The sequence below is a fragment of the Trachinotus anak genome, unplaced genomic scaffold (genome assembly GCF_046630095.1).
Source record: "Trachinotus anak isolate AG129_WGS33_773 ecotype Australia unplaced genomic scaffold, CSIRO_AGI_Tana_v1 ptg000032l, whole genome shotgun sequence".
In the NCBI taxonomy this organism is placed as follows: Eukaryota; Metazoa; Chordata; class Actinopteri; order Carangiformes; family Carangidae; genus Trachinotus; species Trachinotus anak.
In genome coordinates this window covers 22,108,830-22,132,500 of record NW_027273883.1, presented here as the reverse complement: position 1 = coordinate 22,132,500, position 23,671 = coordinate 22,108,830, and the positions used below count along the sequence as shown (strand labels likewise).

The following is a 23,671-nucleotide window of genomic DNA, read 5'->3' as shown; positions in this document are numbered from 1 at the left end:
ATCCGTCTGTATCAACTGTGATGGCAAATGATTTCTGCCTGTTAGAACGGGCGGTGAAGTGCCTCCAGTGTACATGCTGCCAGTGTAGGGCATGCATAGCCAATGTAGGTAACTGCAGCTTTTATAAAATACATACAATGGATTTTCAAAACAATACGATGTAACACATAAAGTTGGGCAGCAATGGGCTCATGGTGTTACAGGTTGTCTAAGACCAACCACACCAGACGGTTCAGACTAAGTGGGCCTTCAGACCAAAAATATCACTGCTTTACAAAGAAACACAGGGGAAACAAACTGTGTAGGTTTGGGCTTGTGTCTGCACACTGCTGCAGGAACGCTCCTGTCGGTCGTATCTAAAGGCAGGGACGAGAGGCCTATATGGTTGTTCAGGTTGAAGGTTTATCAGACACCAAAACAGTGCAGAGTATTTTTTGATATGATAAGCCAACATTTTACAACCGTGGAAATTTACTACAGCAACACTTATTTTAGCCTGTCTTGATGATTGCAAGCTGAACAGTAAGTTTAGCCAGGTTTAACTCTCTGAAGAAACAGAACAAGCAGTTGTTTATAAACGACTGTAGCTGGTCTGTAATGCTGTGTATAATAGACAGACACACCTCCAAATGCCCATTAGTCCTGCTGTCTCTTGGCCTATCAACAAGCAGGAGACAGACAGGAGACCGATTGTCAGACTCAGTTGCTTGTTAGTTTTCACTTCATAATCCAGTCTGACATCATAGTTACGTTAGCCATTTTCTGCTTTCTAGAGGAGGGGTTATTTGCACTAATTAATCACAGTGATTAATAATCACTGTCATTTTTTCATCTACAAGTAAACAACAGTAGTGGTATCTACATTGTTCTAAGGGTATTTTTTTCTGTAAGTTTACTTCTTATCCATGTTTGCCCAAACTGTGACCATTTTTTCCGTCACCATTGTTTTCTGGCTTTGGCACAGGAGGATGATGAAAGAAGTTTTTCCAACTGAAAAATCTGTCAGTGAGCACATCACCAGCTGTTTGAATAGCTGAAAAAAATGGAAATGTGAGCAGTGACTCACTGTTAGATATCATATGATACTTTTACAGATTTCAGGATAAGATAAAGTTACCTTGTACATCTACAGTGAGTGAGTTTTAGACCACACTGTCTAAATAAAAACAAATAAAGTTTTGAGTTTTGATTTGATATAGGAACAAAAAAGTTTTGGTGCTGCAATTTTGTCTTTTTTTTAATTCAGTAATCCAAGCATTAAGATTTCATTTGGTTACTCTGAGAGTCTGGTGTAAACCTGACCTGCACTGGGGATTCAGTTAGCATTGTTAGAGGAGAGCGCTGTGCACTGGGGTTCGATAACAGCTGGGCTTCCTCAGAGAACAGAGGATGCCCTGTGGTCTGGTGAGACACAGAGCCTGGAGGCCTGAGAGCTGCTCGGAGGTTCCTGCTGTCGTAACACGATCCCCCTCCGCCAAATCAGGACTGACTGGCAGAGAGTGACTTCACCTTCCCACAGCTGACTATCCAAAACACGACCTCTGAACTGAAGGTTGTAATGGAAGCCTCCTGCCAGGGACTCCAGGTCTCACTCGGAGTCTCTTGATACTGAAGAAGCAGAGGGCACCTTCCTGAACTTCTCTCACTTTCACTACATGAATAATCTGCAGCTGTGTTGGGGTCAACGACCTTCACACTGTAGCAGAGGGGGTGTTTCCTCTGCTTACTTGTACCTCCTGCAGTGGCACAATCAGGTTTGTGAGAAAGAGGAGGTAGCTTCCTTCAATTGTGGCACACGGACTCTCTGCAGCGAGTGAGGAAGTGCAGGGTGTTTGAGTCACAGAAGCTCTTTCATATAAACACAGATAAACACTGGCATCAAATCTGGGCAGGAACTCAGAGAGAGTAAAAGGCTGCAAGACAGACTCAAAGTTAAACCTCATCTGAACTTCTGCTTTCATGTGAAATTGATTTGGTGGGGAAGCCAAACTAAAGCTCAAACTTGCTGGAGAGAGACAATTGAATTTCCTGGTACATATTACTTTTGTTTCCCCACTATATCAAATCTTCTCTCAGCCTCAGCAGAAACACTTAATGGACAATTTGCTGCCTCCCACACACGGCTGGACGGAGAGGCTCGGACAACGTCACTTATCATGAGCTGGTAACCAGCAGCATCACAAATAGGGAGGGGTCAAAGTTCAGAACACACACGTAAATGACAGGGAGAGAGAGCGGGTGAAACGAGGATGAGTGAAATGGAGGGAGACGCAATCATTATTCCCACAGATAAACTCAAATGGAAAGAGACAAAGCGTTCCACTAATGCTTCATCATGATAAAGTGCTTCATAAATTCATCGCAGTCTTGCAGGTAGACAGCTACTAATCCATCGCAGGGATCCCTTTGGGCCTAATGATGTGATGATATGTACAGACAGCATATTTCATCCCCACAGCTAGGCTGATGTGTGAAGCCCTGGGATTTCCCATGTGGAAATACTCAGTCTCCACAGCTGACAGAGGAGATGGAGGAGAAAGGAGAGAGAACAAAAAGGAGTGAGAGAGATAGGGCTGCAGAGAGAGTTTGTTTTAAAACAGAGATGAGTTTACACTGAGAGCTGAGGTTTTACAACTGCCCCGCAGCAGCTGTGTGGAGACGCTGCTGTGCCGTGGGCCGCAGCCAATCACCTCCTCACGCTGCTCAGGTGAACAGTGACACCATGAAATTTATAATACAGAAAGAGACAAGAATGTGAGAAATAGTTGATGAGCAAGTACATATTTTCCACTGGAGACTGTGAAGACATGTTCCCCTCGAAATCCTATTTTTGTCCCCCCTTACTCTCTACACAGAATCCAACATCCAGAGGAGAGAAGAGGGAAGCTGATAAAAAATGTTCACATGTTCACCTAACTCTAAGTAACTAACTACATCTAAGAAAGCTACACTAGCAGCAGTCAGTGACTTATGGGCTTTCTTTGCCCAGTGTTACAGCTCTCGGGCTACACAGACTCATGTGCTTCTCTCTGATTGGTGGGAAAATACCTGTATCCTGAGAGAAAGACCTGCAGGATTTACATAGGGTTAAAAAAATATTGCAAGCTCCTCTGCATGGTGTCCAATTTTAAAAAATCACATAGTTATCAAATAGTGAGAATGCTGCTAAAAAGACCCAGTTAAACATGAGATCAAGATGAGAAAGTAGGGGACAGTATCAGGTCTCTACTCACATTAACAGTGGTTATCAGGATAACCTGTTCTGTTGTAAAATGATGTAAATTATGTGCATGAAATAGCATTGACATAGTCTTTATAGTGTTTATTTTTTTGTTTTGTCTTTGAAACCAAACCTCCACACAAGGTGAATGGAGTGACAATGAGACTGATTAGAGCTGCAGAGCTGTGTGTTACTGTGTGTTTGTAAAGGTGATTCAATAGCTCAAAAGGAGCCAGACCCTGGATGCCAAGAGAGGAGTGATATGATCCCTCTTTTGAAGAGACCAAGAGAAAAGATGAAATAAAGTATGGAGTGTAAACACTAAGTGCTCTGATGTCACTGAAGAGATTTCCAATCAATACGTCTGCTGCTGTTTTTAGACAAGGGCTCCTTGCTCGGTTGGATAAGAGAGCTGTAGCAGCCTTGAGAAATAATGATGACATATTCTCTGAGCCTCATGCGGAGAGACAAAGTGGAGCTGGGCTCTAATCTCCACCTGTGAGTCTCTCATGTGCTTCACTCTTCAGATGACATGCTTTACGGCTCTCTGTAGTCAGATGAATCTGAGATGTTACCGAATCAAATGACCTGGCCCAGGAGAATTTAGGTGTCTGCCAAGTCCAGATTAACATTAACTAAAAATGCTCTGCTCCAGGCTTGGGAACGATAAAACAGCACAATCCCAAATTAGAAATCTAAAGACAACAACTTTTACTGAAAGCTCCACCACTGATGTGCTTATTTTGGCGACAGCCGTGTGTAACCTCTGTCTTTGATCTTGCACGGTGTGCTGTGCCTCTCCCTATCTCACCTCACTCTGTCTCTCTTTGTGAGCCTGCCACTTCCCTCTCCTCCTCCTCCTCCTCCTCCTCCTCCTCCTCTCATTTCCTCCCGGGCCCAGGAGGCCGCGGGTGTGCTCGCTCGAGGTCGGCCTCCGGGGAGGATGAGGGGGAGGTGTTTACATGGTTGGAGCTGCTCTCCAGTGCCCTCATCACTGACTTCTCTGAAATCGTTGCACAGTTTGTCCAGACTGCACTGTAAATGATAACAAGACTGTAGCAGTGTTTTGAATAGAATGTGCCAGCATGCAAACGCATACTGAGGTCTCTTTCTGAGTGCACTGATGTACAATATTGTCTCACAAAGCAATGCAGTGCATGCAGAAAATAAAGGCTGGACTGCAGTAAAAAATTGTGGGTGATAAATAAAGAAAATAAAGAAAGGAGGTGCTTTTTTAAGTTTTTTGTAAAGCTTTATTTCAAATTTGAAAACTTTAAATTCCTGTGAATTAGCTGACACGTTACTGTCTCTTCTAGGGCAAGTAAAAAATAATGATCAATATGTATTAATAATACTTGTGACCCACAGCTACAGGTTAGTTTGGACATGATTGGGGAGAGGTTCAACCATATATTTTTTCTTTCCTGTGCAGATTTTTTTTTAGTTTTGTTGTTTAAGACAGGAAAAAATAAACTTTCTTTTTTGTTTGATGGACTTATTATCTTGTGACCCTTCATATTTATACTGGGAGCCTTTTTGGGATTTGACCCCCAGGTTAGGAGCCGCTGATCTAGTTTACCAACTGCAATAGGTGCACTTGCACATTAACATATAGCTTGCACTTTTTCCAACAGAAAAACAAAAGGATGCTGCCCACACTTTAACTGACACATGAAATCAAACAGTGCAGATGCTGAATGCAGCACCACAACGGTGCTTTCAGTTACTCTGATTACACAGTTCACTTTGATTGCATTGTGTTGTAAAGTATTTGTTTAGCTGCAGTGGAAAATACCACAACAGAACTCGACAATCAAAGTGTTTATCAAAAGCAAACATAAAAGTAAGAAGCTAAAGAGCTTCTGACACAAAGTGTGTATAGATGACTAAAGACTGTGAGAAATCAAAAGCTCAGTTTCACACAACTAGTGAAGCAGAACTGCATGGAGCAAACGCCACAGTCTGAAAATTCACCATACTGAGTCAAACACACACATCTTTGTGATGGAGATATGAAAGGAGACAGATTAAAACTTTTTGCATGGCTCATTACCAGTGGGTTTATGGTAAAATAACTCTGCCATCTGATAGACTCGCCGTGATTGATTCAGAATTAGAAACGTATGCTCCCGCTCAGGCTGATGCAGACGGCCCGAGATTTCACTGGTTTTCAAAATGGCACACAGTGAAAAAATATGAGCATATTGAAACAATCATACTTCATTGGGTTGCAGCCGTCTGAGTGAGAATTTGGCCGTGCACCTGCACATAATACGATTTATAACTGCATTTGTATTGTGCTTCTTAAATCACCTGTTGACTGTCAGTCGTAATGTGGGATTTCAGAATTGTTTTCTTTTCTTTATATATAGAGAAACTATGTTCTCCGGGTCCAAAAAGGCTTAGATCAGTGCAAGCTTTATTGTGAACTATCCATCACAGATAGATGGCTCAGAGAGGCTCCTTCCTGTTTTTTAGTGTGCATGTCTGCTTGTGTGTATCAGCACACTGTCATGGCCTTTGGTTAACCTGTCTGTTTTGCCATCCATGAAAAGCATTGGATTCTGCGAGCAAGAATTTGGTGCTGCAAGGATGCAAAAGCGGGACATCTGCTCATGTGATCGGTCTGTTGTTTCATTAAATTCATTTCATTAAATTTGTTCAGTTTGGTGTAAGAAGCAGCCATGCCTCGAGGGGACCCTGGCATGGCTTTTAGACTCTTCTTTTTTCTAATTTTCAGGATTACAACACACTGGACTATTCAGTACTCCTGCTCAAACTAGCAATCCTGGTCTCTTATAGGTTGTTTTACAGGTCTGGAAAGCATGCTCTGATGAAAGTCACATTTCCACTGATCTAGCCTGTTGGAGAGCCCGACAGAGGGGTTTTGCAGGCTTCGTCCTAAAGTCACAGAAAAGGCACCGAATAGAACACTAAAGGTAACTAAATCCTTAAAAAAGCTCCTGCTGCACACAAGAACATGGCTTCTCCCTTTTCAACATCCCTGCTGAGCTCCAGCGACTTGACTCTGTGCTGAAGTTGAGTGTGATACGATCAGCTCTCTGTCTGCTGACCTCGAGAGAGCTGCCCTACAACTTTAAATCCTCAGTGCCTGCCCGGATTCAAAGACACCGAGGAGGAGGTCGCCTCAGGGCACATCATGGACTTATTCCATACAGACCAGTCTGGGGGCAGGAGAGGGCCGAGCTTGGCAAATGTTCCACTTCTTTCCAACAGCCTCGCTTTGATTTTAATAGACAGAAAACTTTCATCCATGCGGAGAGAAACCCAGGCTGTGACAGAGTCAAAGGTGAAGACACAGCTCCTCGCACGAAGACATTTTATGTCACCTGTACATCACTGAATATCACAGCACGTTCTCACCTGCCTCTGTTTGTGCTCCTTCATTTCTTTCAGATGTAATATTTGGGGGGCTCGTGGGGGTGGGGGGACTTAAATGCCTTAACAGAAACAAGAGCATGGTATTTTACTCATGCAGTACATCTAACTGATTTCATTAAACTGTACGTGACATTTTCATTCACACAGTGTTTAGGAGCCAAGCTTTGCAACTCAGACTGAGTGCAGACTTGACATCTCTGATTTACAACATAAGCGTATAGAATTGTCTTCTCTACTTACACTTCTCTTATGCTCCGACGGATTTAGGGAGCAAAAAAGGTAGTTTGTCGATTTTAGGGCAGAAAAAGCAATGGTACCACTTTCTAACATTTACATTATGTAATTAATGACTATATTAATGCTTAATAAATTATTTACAAATGTGTTTTTGAGCATGTATAGGCAAATCATATAAACCAAATTTAATTCATGATTTATAATGTATCTATAAAGAATTAGTAAATGATTTATCAAGAATTTACAAAACCATTAATAAGATTCCCATTCATTGAATTCCCTTCAATAGGAACACTTTAGCATTAATAATCAGTATATTATCAGTAATTAGTATATAACATATACACTTAATAAAGAGGTCATAGCACAGTATTATGTACTTGTGAGCAGAATATTTTTCTTTAAGCTGGATCTCTTTATCAGTGGATGAAGTTTGCTTAATTAAGAAAAAGTATATTAATATTTCTCATTAAATGCGATACATATAACTATAATAAGTATGACACTAATAACTATTAGAAATGAATACTTTTATCATTAATTTGAAAAGCTCATTACACATGAACATTTGAAATCTGGGTTATTTCAGTGCTAAACACAACAGAATAGGCAAAATAATGTTGGCTTTTCTTGAGCTAAAGCCTGTAATGTAGGCGTTTGTGTAGCACTACTGATACTCATGATTTCTTCTCTCACTCTGTACAAAAGCCTTATTGAGTGTGAGAGGATTTCTCTATTTGTTAGCGTGTTGTCTAGAGAGGAATTGAGCTCAGCTGAGGACGATCGAGAGAGTCAGGGGACCCGTTGAGGCTTATAACTGCGATGGGTCATATGTCAACAGTAGGACACTTACAGTTCAGTGGTTATGATCATTCCCTCCCCTGAAGTAAACCCACTCACCCACTGTGTGGTAAGTCTCTGCACTGCAAGTAGCCACTGGTGGGAGAGGAAGAAAATGTGATCTTTAACTTCAGTAGTGTTTATCTTCCTTTGACTTTTAGTGTTTTGGTTTTAACAGCTTTACAAAAGGAGTGTGTGTGTGTGTGTGTGTGTGCGTGTGAAGAACAGGGGCAATGGGAGAAGCTGCCAGGGAAAATCACCAAGATTGCATGCTACTTTCTTCCACCTCACATTTTCCCCTCTTTCTCTTGGTCTGTCTGTCTCTCTGTGTCTCTGTCTCCTTTATTTCTATGGCTGACCTGCTTCTTCTCATGCTCGCTGAATATTCCTGGATGTGAGGACATGATGAGAATCTCCTGACCCCAAAATCTCAAAGCCCTAAAATATATCTTGTGACTTATGTCCCTCCATTTTAGGTTCATGAGCTATGAGAGCAGATATCATGCTTAAGAAAGAACAAAGTGTGACGAGGGAGCAGTGGGTTGAGAATGGCAGTACTATATAATCTTTTCAGACAGCTTGATTATTTTGACTGTTGCATTTTATGTTAACCTGTCTGTGTTTAGAATGATTTGTCAATGGACTATAAGACTAAAGCAGGGCACATGTGCATTTGGTTTATAGCCTGACAGATTGTACTTGGGACTCTCTCTCTTTCAAAGTTTATATCTGCATCTTTATTTCATTCTCTCTTATACTTTCCATCTTCGTGCTCCCTCCTCCTCTTGTTTTCTCCTCGTGATTATCTCCTCCACCCTCTTCTTTCTGAGGTATCTGTGCATGGAGGAGACGACAAACTCTGCCAAGAGCTGCAAAACCCAACGGCTTTCCCCATCCCTCCCGGCTGGATCAGACTTCTCTGTTGACATCCGTCGCTACAGGATACTATTTCACTGAGCTAACAAATTTCAGATGGGGAGCTGTTATTAAGTGGTCTGGGACGGAGGCCTACTCCTGTTTACTGATGCCGCAGGTATTTACATCCCCTAAATACCAACCAGAAACATTGCAACTGCTAGGGACAAGCATCTGAGCGTGGTTATTATGTTCAAATAAGAGGATCCCATCTGTGAATCACGTTCAACTGTCTGTGGCTGGACTTGTGTCCTTGAGCAAGACCACATAAGGTCCAGGGCTGCTGTCCGGAAGCTTATCCTGATCTCTCACCTCTCTAGACACGGTCAACAAAGAAAAATATGCCTTTGGGCAAATCGTTTGAGCTTGTTTGGTGTTTGGTGTGTGTCTGGATGGTATGAGTTTTCCGTGTGCTCATATTTCCAATGCCAGCAGGAAATATCAAAGATTCAAAGCAAATTTATGGTTTGTGTGACTGTGCAGCATTTGCGGTGTTCGCAGCAAGTTATTCGCAGTTATCTCCACAGAGGAACAGTGTTTTATGGCAAATGCAGTGGTGGTGTAATGTTTGTGGAGATTGCATTATGTTTTTTCAATCAAAAACAAACCAACATAGCGGCCGCCATCCAATCACTACCTCTAAAATCAACGAGGCCTGCACTTGCCACAAAGACTTTTTGAGCCTGATGAACACCGGATGCCAAAAACAGTGTAAATTGACCTTTAAAATGATAAAAATCAAGCCAGAAAGTAGACAGATAAGAGGCTGGATCAAAGCTGAAATGAAACCTTCATCAAAGCACAGATAACAACCTCACAGCCCCATGAGGGAAGGAGACTCACTCACTGATCATCCTGTCAGAGCCATCAACCGCACTGACATTTGTCATATCATGATTAGGTAATGAGAGTGTCTGGCACGAGGTGGTAGCTCCATGATCACAGATATACACAGGAAGATCCCAGCCAAGCCACAGGCTATGTCTGAGTCCTGACCCGCTGTGATCTGTGTGGCTCGGTGGCTTTTCAACGCGCGCTTCCTTAACCCCAGAATGTGAGCCACATAAACTGAGCCTCTAAACGGCTGTGTCAGGAGAAACTATAAGAAATACATGACGTATGATGAACTGAGGGAATATAGCTTTAATGAATAGACTGTGCTGCACCTTGTGGCTTTACGCTGCTATATCTGATTGTGTACTTGCTGCTGATGCCAGTTAACTGACTTCCATAAAAAGTCCACGTGGTGTGTCCACTTCTTGCACAGCTTGGAACGATGGAAGAAAATAAGACATAAATCTTTACAGTAGCAAAATCTGCGCCACACATTTCTGACATTTAGGCAAAAATAAACACAAAGCCCATTCAGTCGGAATCAAAGTCTCCCATCTAAATGTGCACATGTATCAGATCCCAGACACAAAAGAAACCCAATTTGTTTAGATAATTTAGCTGCAGTTTTTCGGCAGACACATTCTTTCTCAGTGACTGTGGATATTATGACAGAGCGACTGAAACCAGACCAGATCCTCTGGCTCAGCTGCCAGGGTCTGGGGTGTGCACACACACATACACGCACATATAAAAGCCAGCACATTGTGGTAATGAATGGAGTGAATTCTTGCAGATTCATCTTGCTGCACTTATCAAGACTAATAATATTCCCAACGGTTTTACAAAGAGCTAAAAATCAAAGCGCTAATATGGTGACCCCATTGCCACTGTCATGTGTAACCATTTAGATCCAATTATTTGCTAAACTGCAAGCAATCTTGGACAATAGTGTCTATAATTGAGTGGGTTTCATAATATGTGATATATAAAAAAAAACATCTGATCACAACCAGGAATCTTAAGGCTCTTATGTTTCGCCAAGAGGACAGAGATAAAAGAGAGGTAAGAGGAAACAGAGGGCGCTAAGGTAATCCAGAGAACTTCCACTCAATTCAGCAATGGTATTCTTCTTCTATGGAGAAGTCGCCGCAGTTTTCTCTGGGTTCCATTACTCTACCTCTTTTGTAACTTCCTTGTTTTAGATTACAAATGTGTTTCAGCAGACTGTTATCTGCTTTACAAGAGTGACTTCAACTTTCCAACTGTTTTGCTACAGAGAGTAAAGATTTTTTTTTTTTCTACCACCAGTTTTGGCTATGCTCTTCTTTTCCAGCATTATACGACTACAACTAACAAATTTACAAGATCAGGCATGAAGTTTATGTCTTTTAGTTAAATTTTATAAGCCACTTGATCAATTAATATCATACACAACCTCTACCCCGACCAGATCTAGATAGATTTTCATACATACTGCAGAGCACACGCCGTCAACTGGTTGGTAAGGTCTGTAATCTCTGATAATAGGTAACAGGAGACACAGCTGTTCACTTTGGCCAGTAAAAAAAGTGATGGTTTTTGATCCTAATGAGAAGAAATTGAATCAAATCTATTGCTGATCCCAAAAGTGTAGTTGTTGATCCATAGCTTAGGTGGTCTTAGGCCAAACCAAGAGTGCAGCAACCTATTAATTTTTCCTGTGACTCTAAACCTGCTCCAGCAGGCCCAAACTTTTACTTATACCTCTCCATATTAAGCACTGCCAGGAAAACAGGATTCCTAATATGAGAAGGCAGCAATAACAACAATAGTAAAAAAATCCACATCCTCTTTGTAGTCATAAATAATAAAAAAGCCATCACCCTTCTTCTTGTACCTGTCAATATCACTACATCTAAAAGGAGACTATGTTCTTGGCATTGCACTTAACCACAAGACAGCCTTTCTTTCTGTGCACTATTAGCTGGGGCTTGACCCGCTCCCAAAAGGCCACAGTGTCAGAGGTGGAGTGTTGAGAAAGCACAGGCTGCCACTGGCTCTTACAGCGCTTCCACATCTAGCTGACCCTACCAACTAAAAGAGACACACACACACACACATACACACACACACACACACACACACACACACACACGTACATATACATACATGCATACCATCAAAACATACAGGAGCAGCTCTGCTTTAGTGAGTCCCATTAGACATTTCAACCTCTACTTTAATGAACACCCTCCCACCCCCTCTAAATCCTCTCTCTGTTCTGCCCCCTCCCCTCCGCTCTCAGAGCCAACCTTGCGGCACACTCCAATGTTAGCGACTCAGCATGTTTTCAGCGCGGTGCGGACGCGCTCTCAATCATCATTAGGGGTTTTGCGGAGTCCTGGGGTCTGGGCAACTTGCCAGCATGTGTAAAAGTTTCCATGAGGAAAGCCTTGAGTTGCCTTCAGAGGCATCGGTGGTGGACGGAGATCCTCAGGAAGGCTAGAATGCCTTTTTTGTTGCTGGAGGGAGGGAAGGAGGAATGGGGGACCAACAACAACTCTGTCTTCAGTTTGAGAAAACAAGCCTGGGAGAGTTTCAAATGCGCAAACCTTGAATTGAGGAAGAAACAATCACAAGGAAAACTACTCTGCAACACAGCGCAATCAGAGCACATATGTCAAATGTCAGAAGTCTGCAGAGGCACTCTGTGTTTTTCTTATTTTGGGGAATAAGGCCCCTCTGTTTCCCAAAGAGGCAGCTGGTAGAAATCTGGTGCTCTGATTAGTACTAGTTCCTTTGCTGTGTGCTGCATTCAGCTGCACTTCATGATATCACCCATCACAGCGGCAGCTAATGAGACAGGACACACGGCAGCAGCCTCACACCACTTCTGCTTTGCACACACACACACACACACACACACACACACACACACACACACACACACACACACACACACACACACACGTCCACTGCAAAACACCCATAAACAGCAGGAATAGAGTTCCAAGTGAAGGGTTTGTGATGCCTAAAGTGGACTAGTTTCCAAAAATTGCCTGTGAAAGTGTATGTGTTTGTATTATTGTGTGTAGATGGATGTGTGCCAGTGGTTGTTCAAGACAAGAGGGGGGTATGATATCACCAGAATTGCTCCTTCAGACTTGTGACAAAGCATGCCGTCATTTTAGCATCTCTTTTTTTGGCTTAATTAGCGCGGCTAACAAGGCCAACGTAAATGCTGCAGACCGTGTTTTTCATAAATTCTATTGTTACATGCGCTGATGTCATTTGAATGGCGTTTTGCTCGCAGTCATGTGCCTTGTAAAGCACAGATAGTGGGCTGTGAGTAAGTACGAAACGTCTGAAAACTTTGGTTTTATGGTGAGCCCCACCATGCGTTGTTTATGACACTGAGTCAACAATACAACGAGTCTTCCAGCAGTGTTGGGTGTTTCTTCCTCTTCTTGCTTTCTTCCCTCTGAACCGCGCTGATGTTGCTTTAGTTAGAGGAGTGAGAGGGGAGACTGGAGCAGGTGAGAGCCAACAGGCCGCTGAGAGAAAATGGCTCCTCCAACGCTCTGTAGATCTGACTGACCACTGGATTCTTCTCATGAAACCACGCTGCAGACACCAGCATCATCACCTCATGTCTCGCCTTGTAGTTAGTAAGTTTCTATCACAGTAGAGGGAAGAGTTCAGCAGATTACAGTGGAGACTACGTATGGCAGTCAGGGGGGTTTACATCCCAGACTCCTTGCATACTAACCAAGCTCCTTGCGGTACAGTAGCTCACTGTTGATAAGTTGAGTGATTTCTCAGGGGCTGCGTAAAATCCGGGCCTGGCCAGAGAGACACATTTCCTCTGGCTGATGAGAGCCGGAGGCCTCAGTGTTTGAGCGTGGGAGGCGCTCCACTCTTGGGGAAGATCAAGTGTGCTCCCGCAGACTCCAAATCACCGGCCCCCAATTGCTGGGGAGGAATGCTACTCTACATGGCTGGCGTTAAATCACTGCTGCTGTGGTGAGGTCATCCGCTTGTCTTCCCTCTCTAATGGAGCGCTCAGCTTGCTAACGTACGGCGGTAATGCGTGTGGACGGGGAGCGGGACGCCCTGTGAGCTGCCTTCCAATCTTATTTATTTTAGCTTAGGGCTCATTTGAGGGGTTGGAGATAGGGCCCGGTCGGGGAGCAGCAGATGCCTTCGCAGTATGCTGTTACCACCACACACTTACCAGGAGTCCAGGAGCTCACCACAGATGCTTGTGCAGACGATAGGTGATGCAAATCGGCAGCACAGGGCTGCTCCACTGTCGTTGGTCAATCAATACGCATTCCTGCGCGTCCCTAATGCAACTGTAATCACTGGCTGAATACATTTGGCCACCGCGCTGCAGGAAGATTGAGCCTGCTAAAATGACAGTGGATGGAGTGGTGGGGAAGACAAACAAGGTTACGTGATTTCACCTTGGCACTGCTATGTACATTTGCTATATCTTTGTACAGTTGGTGTAAAAGGACCTCTGGCCAACCTTACTGCAAAAAGCAAAATAAAGCTACAGTTTCACTTCATTTAATTAATGCCGAACTTACAGCTACTGCCTGCACAAACTACTAAAAGTTCAAATCAGATTTCCAGAGCATCTGGCATTGCTGTGAACTGAAGAACGGAGGACAAGAAAAAAGAAAATTAAAAAAAAAGAAAGAGAGAAAAAAAAAAGCTGAAAATCAGTTTATAGAGCTGATAACAGACAGACACCCTCCCTGTCTTTGTATTGTGTGTTTATGAGGTGAGGACTAATGGGACTCATCAGGGCTGACAGATATGCTGACAACTGCATTTCAACTCAATTACAGTTCCACAGCAAAACTCCCCTGGTCCCCTCATGCCTATCACCCCTCTACTCCCAGAGCTGTTGAGTGAAGTGTGCACACACTCATGTATGAGCACAAGCACACACACACACGCACATACGCACACATCATCAATTTACTGAACAAAAGGTGCACAGGAAGGGTGATATTCCTGAGTTCAATGTTGAGTTGTCTACCTCCCCACGTCTGTTAGGATGCAGGGGGATTTTAATATTTCAAACTGGCTCAATGCCATCGCTGTGCTCTATGTATATATATCATAACAACAAGTGGAGCCTCTGCTAACACAGATAACAGGTTGGCGACCTGAGATACATAATGTGAGATGGACACAGGAGGCAGTAAACCCGACCATATGGTCCCTTGGGTGTGACTGGTTTCATTGCCAGAGGGAGACCAGTGACCCCACAGTCTCCCCTGATGACGACAGCCACATGGTGTCGACTCTGTGGGGAAAACACGGGAAAACAAAGCCTCTGCCTCCTGCATCCCAGCATCCCTCCCAGAAATATGGGGAGGGGGGAATGGCTTGGTTCAGGAAACCCCTACCCATTGTTTTGCTTCCTTCATTAGTCGTTGTGTCAACAGTTTGGTTGGCCATGCGTGTGCCACTGTTTTTGTTCTTCTGCACCCCGGCTGACCTCAGTGCTCTGATGTTTTGACAGATTGTTTCAAAATCCCATCAAGGCAATTTACTGCTGTAAAGTAAAGCAACCACTCGGACAACATAAGCTGGAACGCATGTTACACCAAAAGCAAATAAATCGCTGGGTCTAAAATTAAACAAATCTGACGTAGATCTGCTACCAGAATTTCATCAGGAAATACTGAGAGGTGCAGCAGGGTGCGGCCATGTGTGAGCCCTCACAGATAAGCAAAAGGTGTTAAATAAATGTGATGTGCTACGTAAACAGCCATTTTTTTTTTGGCATGGACAGTGAGCTCATATGGAGAAACTTTCATCCACAATAACAAAACGCCTCTCATCATCAAGTGGAAACTCGCAAGCAATGTGTGCACACCTTGTTTCTGGTAACTTACCATCATCTAAGTACATCTGGTCCAGTTCCTGTGGCTCCTGTTTGACGGTGATGGCCATCGAAGGGGGGCTGGCGTCCTCAGGTAGCAGGCTGGGTGGGCTCCCTCCGGCCTGGGCTGAGCTGGCTGCTGCCTGAGCCTGACTGGGGCTGTAGGCCTGAACGAACGGGCTCTCTGCAGCCCCACCGGGAGTGGAAGGGTGGGACACTGGGGAGGATGAGGGGCTGCTGTTGGCATAGATATGGTGGTAACCATGTGGTCCTGGGCTGTTGAGGTGGCTGGGACTGCCCTGGGAATGGAGCATCCCTAGGCAAGAGTTGTGGTCTGGCGAGGCTGGGTGGGCAAGGTTGGGACGGCTAGGGGTCTCCTGGACGGGGGGCACCACAGAGCCTGGTGGCGCCGCATGAGTGGGGCTGCTGGGGAGGCACTTGCTGTATGCCACGGGGGATAGATCATGCAGGGTGGGGCTGGAGCTGGGAGACGATGATGGAATGGCAGCATGGCGAGGCGGGCAGGGAGGGTAGGCACCGACCAGGCAGGCATCAGGATCGGCTACAGGCATGATGGGAGTGAGCCTGGGCTGGCTGTAGTAGGGCTTTGAATGCATGGACAGCCCTGCAGTCACCAGAGAATCATATTCATCACTGGGTTCTGTCTTTATTACTGGCACTGGGGGGGAAAAAAAAAGTAGAAAGAAAGGTGGAGATATTAAAAAAACGTGCTGGGGATCCACGTGGCGCAAAGAGTGCACGAGCAAGGCTGAGTGAAGCAGTGAGCAGGCACAATGTGGCCACACTACCCTCCATAATCCAAACAAACAACCACCAGTGGATATGGGCTCAGTGTCAACTTGGCCAAGTCCTCTAACAGAGAAACCCTCACGTCTTCCACCCGCCACCCCTCTTTACCACACCATGAAAAAAAGAAAAAGAATAGGGGGGGAAAGAAAAATGGATGAGTCATCAGTGTGGAAAGCCACAGCTGGCTCTAATAATGAATAAGACCTATTTTCTTTGGACTGTCCTCCAGCTCTGATATCCAATAAAAGACTACTTTAAAACACTGGGCTGCTGCTGCTGTTGCTGCTGCTGCTGGTCGAGTAGCCTGGGACCCCTCTGTTTCCTCCACACTCTCGGAGTAATTGTTTCTCTCAGGACCAAACGATAGGAGGAGAGAGAGAGAAAAAAAGGAGATGATTTGATTTTGATTAGGCCGCCTGAGCTCCTTAAGAGGCTATAGAGCTGTGCCTGTGGTTTCAGGAGCTCCAGGCCTCAGCTAATGCAGGAGAGTGACCCCACTTGATCATCCCGCCCCCTCTCTTCTCATTTCTAATCCAGCACACAGTGTCTGTGCTGTTTCGTGATTAGTTCATGCTTCCTGTTCCCCGAGAAAGGTTTTCTGTTTATTGAAAATTTCTGTCTCAGTCTGGAACAGTCACAAACTGAAATATATGGCCTGTGTTGAGGGATGGGGTGGGATCCACATTAACAAGCTCACTGTTGTTATTATATAAGTACATATGCTCACACTGTGCCAGTACTAAACTAATAGGGCAGTGTTAAGATACCCAGATGCATAGCAAAGGCTTCTGAGTCACAATGGACACAGTGTTTCTATTTCTACACATTGTTAAAATGTGTTAATGGGTGTGGTGAGTGTTTGATGCCAACCATTAAGAGTTTTTGGCTAAACTTGCTCCAAGTGACATTTATTCAAAGGCATTCAGATGTCAATATGAATAAGAAGTCTGTCCAAACTGTGCGTTTGAATTCACACACAACAGAACCCTTGAGTGATAGCAAAAGCAAAGGTTGCAAATGAAATGTATGAAGCATGAGTGTGTCATATGAAAAACAGGCTGATTTTCAATGTGTTATTATTTTTGTGGGAGCTGGATCTGAAAAGACATTAATCGCGCCTGTAACCTCTGGGGCGCTGAGCTGCGGTGCAGTGATAATGCAGCAGGGAGCACATTTACGTCAGCCCTGTCTGCTTTCAGAGCCCAGAGACCAGGCCTGGTGTCTGGGGGAGCATCGTAAGGCGAGTCCCATGATGCACGGGCCTCTTCTTCACAGCCTGGGGGATAACAACCGGGTCACATGGTACGCACCACATCCACAGGCGCTTCCTTCCAGTGATTCGTTCTGTCCTCACTCGTCTTCTCTGTAGTGTGAAAGGATGGCACAGTGCCACAGTGGAGCCAGCAGTGTGATGTCGGAGTCTCCATGTGGAAACGTCATAACCAAGTTTGATCATTTTTACATTTTAGCTGCTTTGTCATCTGAGATGAGACAAATTTATTATGTGAACTAAAGACAGAACATTAAATTATCACCAAGATTGGTAGATCCTGTAATCTCTTAGTGTTTTTTTAGCATTTTCCTGCAGCTACTAGATGACAGGAAATATCAGAAAAAAAGTTTTGAGGTTGCGCTTGAAATATTCCAAACTAAGTTTGAAATGAGCAAAGAACAGTCATCTTTACCAGTCCTTCTGGTTAGTGGTGATTTATCAAAGAAAACCAAAGAGATGATGATGATTGCAGTTTTCTCTGGATGCCCTTTTCAAGATTATACAATTCTGATGTCACAAGATTTCCTGCCTGTGACTATAGCCAACATGCGAATTTCATTTGGGAAATCAGCAGTATCTCAGAGTGGATGCCCTTGTCCTTCGCAACTCCATTTTGTAAACTCATCAGTTTTTAAAGCAGAGTTTGGTTTATGGCAGCAAAAGGTATTTCTTTACACTAAAGTAACTTGTAAACATAATTTTCCACAATGCCTTCTGAGTGTGCACAAGACTGACAAAATAAGAAATCAAATCACATTGAACTTTCTTCAAAGTTTCAAACATTTATTCTGAGGTCCCCATTTCTCTGCTACGGATATAAACCAAGGTCTCTGTCCAACTTGATCCATCTGGGTGTCTCCTTTCCACTTTGTATGTGAGCTGAGAAAACAGATTCACCAGGCGAGTCCCAACTTCAGCTGGCTTCTATTTCCTCCCAACCTGTGGGTTATGGCCCACAGACAGATGATGGTCTGCACATGGTTTTCTCTCCATCTCTGGCAGGTCCCCCTCTGTCTGCTCATATTAAAGTGATCAGGCCTGATCTGTGTATTTTATTGAGCACTCGTTTCCTCTGAAGGGGAAGACATAGATGTCATAGACATAGATGATGTGTGTCTGTGTGTTTGATTGCAAAGGGCAAGCAAACAGGGCTTATATGGATTTGTAAATTACCTTCAGAAGGAAACTCTTTCTACTTGTAGCCATCGGGTTTCCTGTGATACAAAAGGCTCTGATTCTCATTTCTCATGCTCATTGGCTGGGATATGACAGTGTCATGCCACTGCGGAAAAATTGGGGCTCGTCTTGTTGCAGAAATGCTGAACTCATCTTGTTCTAACTGCATGAATCTGCAGTGACATTTAACATGGAGCAGGTGGTAGTTCATTAACTCAAAGGTACCTGGTGCACCATGTCCCACTGTGTGTGCAATCTGGTCACCCAGCATACTGTGGGCCGTAGTGTATCATAGGTGGGTCTGACAAAGCCCAAAGCTGTAGACATGACAGAAACAGTTCAGTCTTTGTCCAATTTTTGGAAAAACATGACTGTGCAAATATTTACAAAAAAAAAAAAAAAAAAGAAAGAAAGAAAAGAAGAAGAACAATATGTGGTTCATTAAGTTTTCCTGTATGTGTCACAGAACATGTTTCTGCCTCTCCCCTCCCCAGCTCCAACCACAAACCAGTGCAATGGGGGGAGTCAGCACCCGTTTGCGTTAAGAATAGAACTTGATATTACAGAGGAATCTCCAAACGGCCTGTAAAAATAAAGGGGTTCCGAGAAGTTCTTCGCTCGAGCTTTCGGTCACTGCCAGCACTTTTTTGGCGTTTGTTGTTTAATGTGGTTGGTGAAAACTGTTTCTTATTTGAAGAGCAACACGTCACGTCTCTACTCACGCAAGAATGATTGGAAGGGAGCTTGGAAAAGCGAGGCTCATTCCGGGAGCCAGACAAGGACACTTGTAATGTACGTACATCTCAGCATCACAGACAAGCACTTAGGCTTGAACCGCAAATGCTGTTGATGGTATATCTCAACAGCAAATCTCCTCGTGATCCATTGGCTGAAGATAGGTTCAGCTCATATTCAATAACTGTGGAGAAGCAAAACATTGGCTTCACTCACTTTTACTTATTTATGTAACTTCCTTTAAAATATTCTTTAAAGGTCCCATATTATATAAACTGCGATTTCCATGTCTTTTTTATTATAAAGCAGATCTAGGTTCTATATTAATACTGTCAAAATCTCAATGCACTCAGTCCACAGAGAAATGCACACAGCCTGTGTTCAGAAACTGAGCCTTAAAGCAAGCCATCAGGACTTCTATAACTTTGTGATGTCACAACAAAGTAAACCACTCTCAGCCATGTCCCAAGCATGGCTCACCTACTATCCAACCTTGCAGGATTTGGTTTCTGAAATCTGCTTTATTTTTATTCAGTCACTCAGAAAACATACAACCAATCAGAAGAGAGGTTTTGAGCCTCTCTTCTGATTGGCTGTCTCCGGCTGTCTGGACCACTGTTACACCGCAATCAGTGGTGCTTATCACGCCGTCCCCCGGGCTGCACTGGGCCACTCTGACCATGTCATGGTCCACCTGATTCCCACATACAGGCAGAAACTAAAACTATGTAAACCTGTTGTTTACAAGAACCTCCAAGAACCTCCAATTGCACCAATCACCAAAACAAATTCCTTGTATGTGGAAACATACTTGGCAATAAAACTGATTCTGAGTCTGATTCTGATTCTGATTCTGTTGTTACTACAGCTCCAGGGAGAAGCCTGAGAGAAGAGATATAAAACTACATTGAGATGTTTTTTGGCACCACAAATGTATCTTCTTATGGATATCAAAACTTAAAATAAAACACCGGAAAAGTGTAAAATATGGGACCTTTAAAATGAAACATTTCATATTTCTGGAGAACTACAGGTCAAGTTCTTGTGTTCACTGAAGCACAACTAAAGGATTACTCAGTTCATAAAGACACTTGACCTATGTGCTCACTGACATACTGCACCGCACAGTGCAAGGTCAAATTTCGAAATCCTGTTTTAACTTCACAATGCATTATTATGGCAATGTTTCAACAGGTCTGCAGCCCCCCTCTGCTCATATCACTCAAGCTTATCTTTGTCTGTCAGCTCGTAAGAGTGAGAGCAGCTCTGTTTCCATTACAGACTACATCTGATAATAATATGTTATAATTCTGAGGGCAAGGCCAGGCTGAGAGAAGATAAAAATCTCTATTGAAATGACATGTCTGATTTGAACTGAGGGGAACATGCAGCATAGTGAAACTTTTTCTCTGATGTATTCAGTTCCTAAAATGCAGGCATCAGTGTTGAGCCACAGTAGGTGTCAACTGCATTTGCATCAGCGTCAAAGTATAACAAGGTGGTCACATGACCTGAATGGAAAATAAAGGTGGTTTCACTAGCGTCTGTGTCCCAGAGAGTGTTTGCTTCATCCTTCCGGTGTTTCAAACAACTCAGGCTATTTTAAGGGTTTGAGTTCGCCTTTTTATAGATGAGCAGACACCAGAGTGTGAAAGAAATGTTCTCTGTAAACAACGTCAGTGACCACAACTGTGCTTGAAGTGGGACAGCAGGCCGGAAGTCTTTTCATACGAGCGAGCAAAAAAAAAAGTGTTGACAACAAGCGTGTGTGTGTATGTGAGTGTGTGGGTGTCCTCCTCCCCAGCCCACCCCGAGTACCTGGCCACAATGCTGGTTGTTTCTCTCAGTGTTGACACACACACTGAAACCCTCAAAAGCAAACAGCTTCACTACAATTTCCTCCTCTTCTTTGTTGCTCGACTGAAACCATGAAAGTATTACAGTCTGCACTACAGAGCATCTGTTGACACTGATTATAACCTTTATACCGTGTTCTCTGTGAATGCTTGAGCCATCAGCCATCAAAAATAAGAAATTGCAAAAAAAAAAAAAATTTCATTCATAATTACAACTATAGTAGGCAAACTCTGTAATAATAGATTAGACTATGATACACATTAGGCAGAGCAAGTTGCAACTCTCTTCTTGCACTCTTCTGCACCCAGAGCAGTCCTGCCTCAGCTCCAATCCAGCACAGCTGTAATACTAGACTCTCACACAGAATATTAGTTTTTTAAAAAGATGCTGTGCTGTATATTTAAATGTGCCTTCAAAAGCACGGTAAATCTCAAAATAGAACTCAATATCCTGTGATTCATGATCTCTTTGGCTTTAACACTTGTGAGTTAATTACGCTCCTTTGACAAGACGTTGGCCCTGCTTGTGTGGTCCACACTGTACTTGTGGTTTACTTGGCAGTAAAGGAGGGAACACAACAAGTCATCTTTTAATTAGAGCAGTGTTTATGCTCTGGGAAATGACTTAGAGATGCATAGTAGAGGCTGATAAGCCTCTAAATATCTTTCTCTTTCTCTGTGCCAGTACAGTATTTGAAATTGATATGCTGTATAAGGCCACAGTTAGTCTTCCCCTCATTGGTCCAGTTACCCACAATGCACTCGTTCATCATACAATGAAGCATCTCCAAATAGGGCCCTGGTCTACTTTCTCTCAGAGCTTCGTCCAGTATCCCACTTATCACTTATCTCCCGTGGCCATAAATATATCTGCTGATAATTTAAATGTCACATCTTGTTAACAGCTATAGCCTTAAAACACAATACATGCTATCCCAGCAGCATTAGACCCATTAGACACTGATCAATGAAAACAAGATACCATTGTTTTGATCTAATGGATTTCACTGGTTATCACGCAGGGGAGGCGAGTCTTGTAAAAGGGAAGGTTCTGGTTGGAGGCCCTGCACCAACTGGGACAATATGGGTGGAGAAATTTCACAAAATAAAATCACTAAATCCTGCTCTGATTGTTCAGGGGACTGAAAAGTTGTTTAGATCCTGGAGAAAGGCACCGAGCTCTCACTTGCCTGAGTAAAGCATCAGTGTAAAAATCTGAAGCATTGTTGGCTCAGTCAACCTTCTTTTGGATACATAAGATAAAAATAACAGTCTTCCAGTGGGATGCCTGAAAGTGATATCACAGCTGATAGTTCACCTGTGCCTGCTGCGAAAAGTCAATAGCTCACAATGTGACGTTGGGGCTGACCTCCTCTCTAAACCCTCACCAATACATTCTTCAAATTCCAATGTGAAAGCCATCTATAAACACTGAGGCCAGGGACACATGATAAACACACACAGAGGTATTCCTGGGGTTTTCAGGTTTCTACATGAATGACAGGCCAAAGCACTGCTTAGTAGATAGGTGTGTGTGTGTGTGAGTGTTTTTTTGTGTGTTCATAGGTGCGCTGGCAAACCAGGGGGGCATTGTGTGAAGCGGGGTGTGAAAGTTAGGTCGCCAGGGGATTGACTTCTCTACATTAACAGCGCTCGGAGGCTCTGTCAGTCAGCAGGTACACCTCATCGCTGGGGAACGCTGGTCTCACTACAGAATAAACACACCTCACATCTTCTGCTCTTGCTCACAGGCTACAGCAAAGTGGTGCCAGGCGTAATGTGAAAAAAACGTGGTGTGGCATGTTGACGGCTGCGGTAAACTATAGTGAATGGATGTCAAGACCTGGAGAAATACTCCGCGTGATGAATGCGGAGCGAGCAGCCTCTGAAAAGCACACGTGTCCTTAAATGTCACTGCTAATAAAAAAGGTGGGAAGTATTTATGATGATTACCATTAGGTGGCAGGTAGGTGAAGCGCTGGCACTGGCTCCTCTTCCTCTTGCCGTTGCAGACGTAGAAGTTGACGTGCACCGGGCTGGATATTCTCTGGTTTCTGTATGGTGGGATCTCCACAACAAGAGTACTCTAAAATAAAGATAAGTTACAATAAGATATTTCACCTTTATGAGATAAGACAGCTGCTGATACCATCAGAAAATAATGTCCTTTAGTTGTATTCACTCATCTGATTTCATGTCACTCTCCGAATGTAAATTTGTAATATGACCTCCTTCATCATATCAATCAACTGCTGTGTTTATTTTGCTGCTGGCCTGTGTTTAGGGTACTGGGCTGGGATCTGATTCTAAATGAGCTGGTCTGAACTGTGCAGATGCAGCAGAGCATGAGGCTGGTCCAGTGCCCATGTTTGTCTGTGAGGAAAACCCCAGGGCTTTAGCTTTGTTCCTGTACAGCACGAGAGGAGAGAGGTAGCCAGCTTATTTGTTTGCACAGCCATCGCTCCCTGTGGAGAGGCTCACCTGTCCCCCTT

General features: G+C 43.7%; 1 protein-coding gene across 2 annotated transcripts in view; it reads right to left on the bottom strand.

Annotated features, from left to right (window-relative positions):
• LOC139613510 (nuclear factor of activated T-cells, cytoplasmic 1-like) overlaps positions 1-23,671 on the bottom strand; it is a 60,013-nt gene that overhangs the window by 5,321 nt on the left and 31,021 nt on the right. For both annotated transcript variants that reach the window (XM_071470210.1, XM_071470211.1), the window contains exons 8-9: positions 23,133-23,265; positions 15,343-16,008 (exon numbers count right to left, since the gene is read on the bottom strand). In XM_071470210.1, the coding sequence (XP_071326311.1) occupies positions 15,343-16,008; positions 23,133-23,265 (799 nt within the window). The remainder of the gene's footprint in view (positions 1-15,342; positions 16,009-23,132; positions 23,266-23,671) is intronic.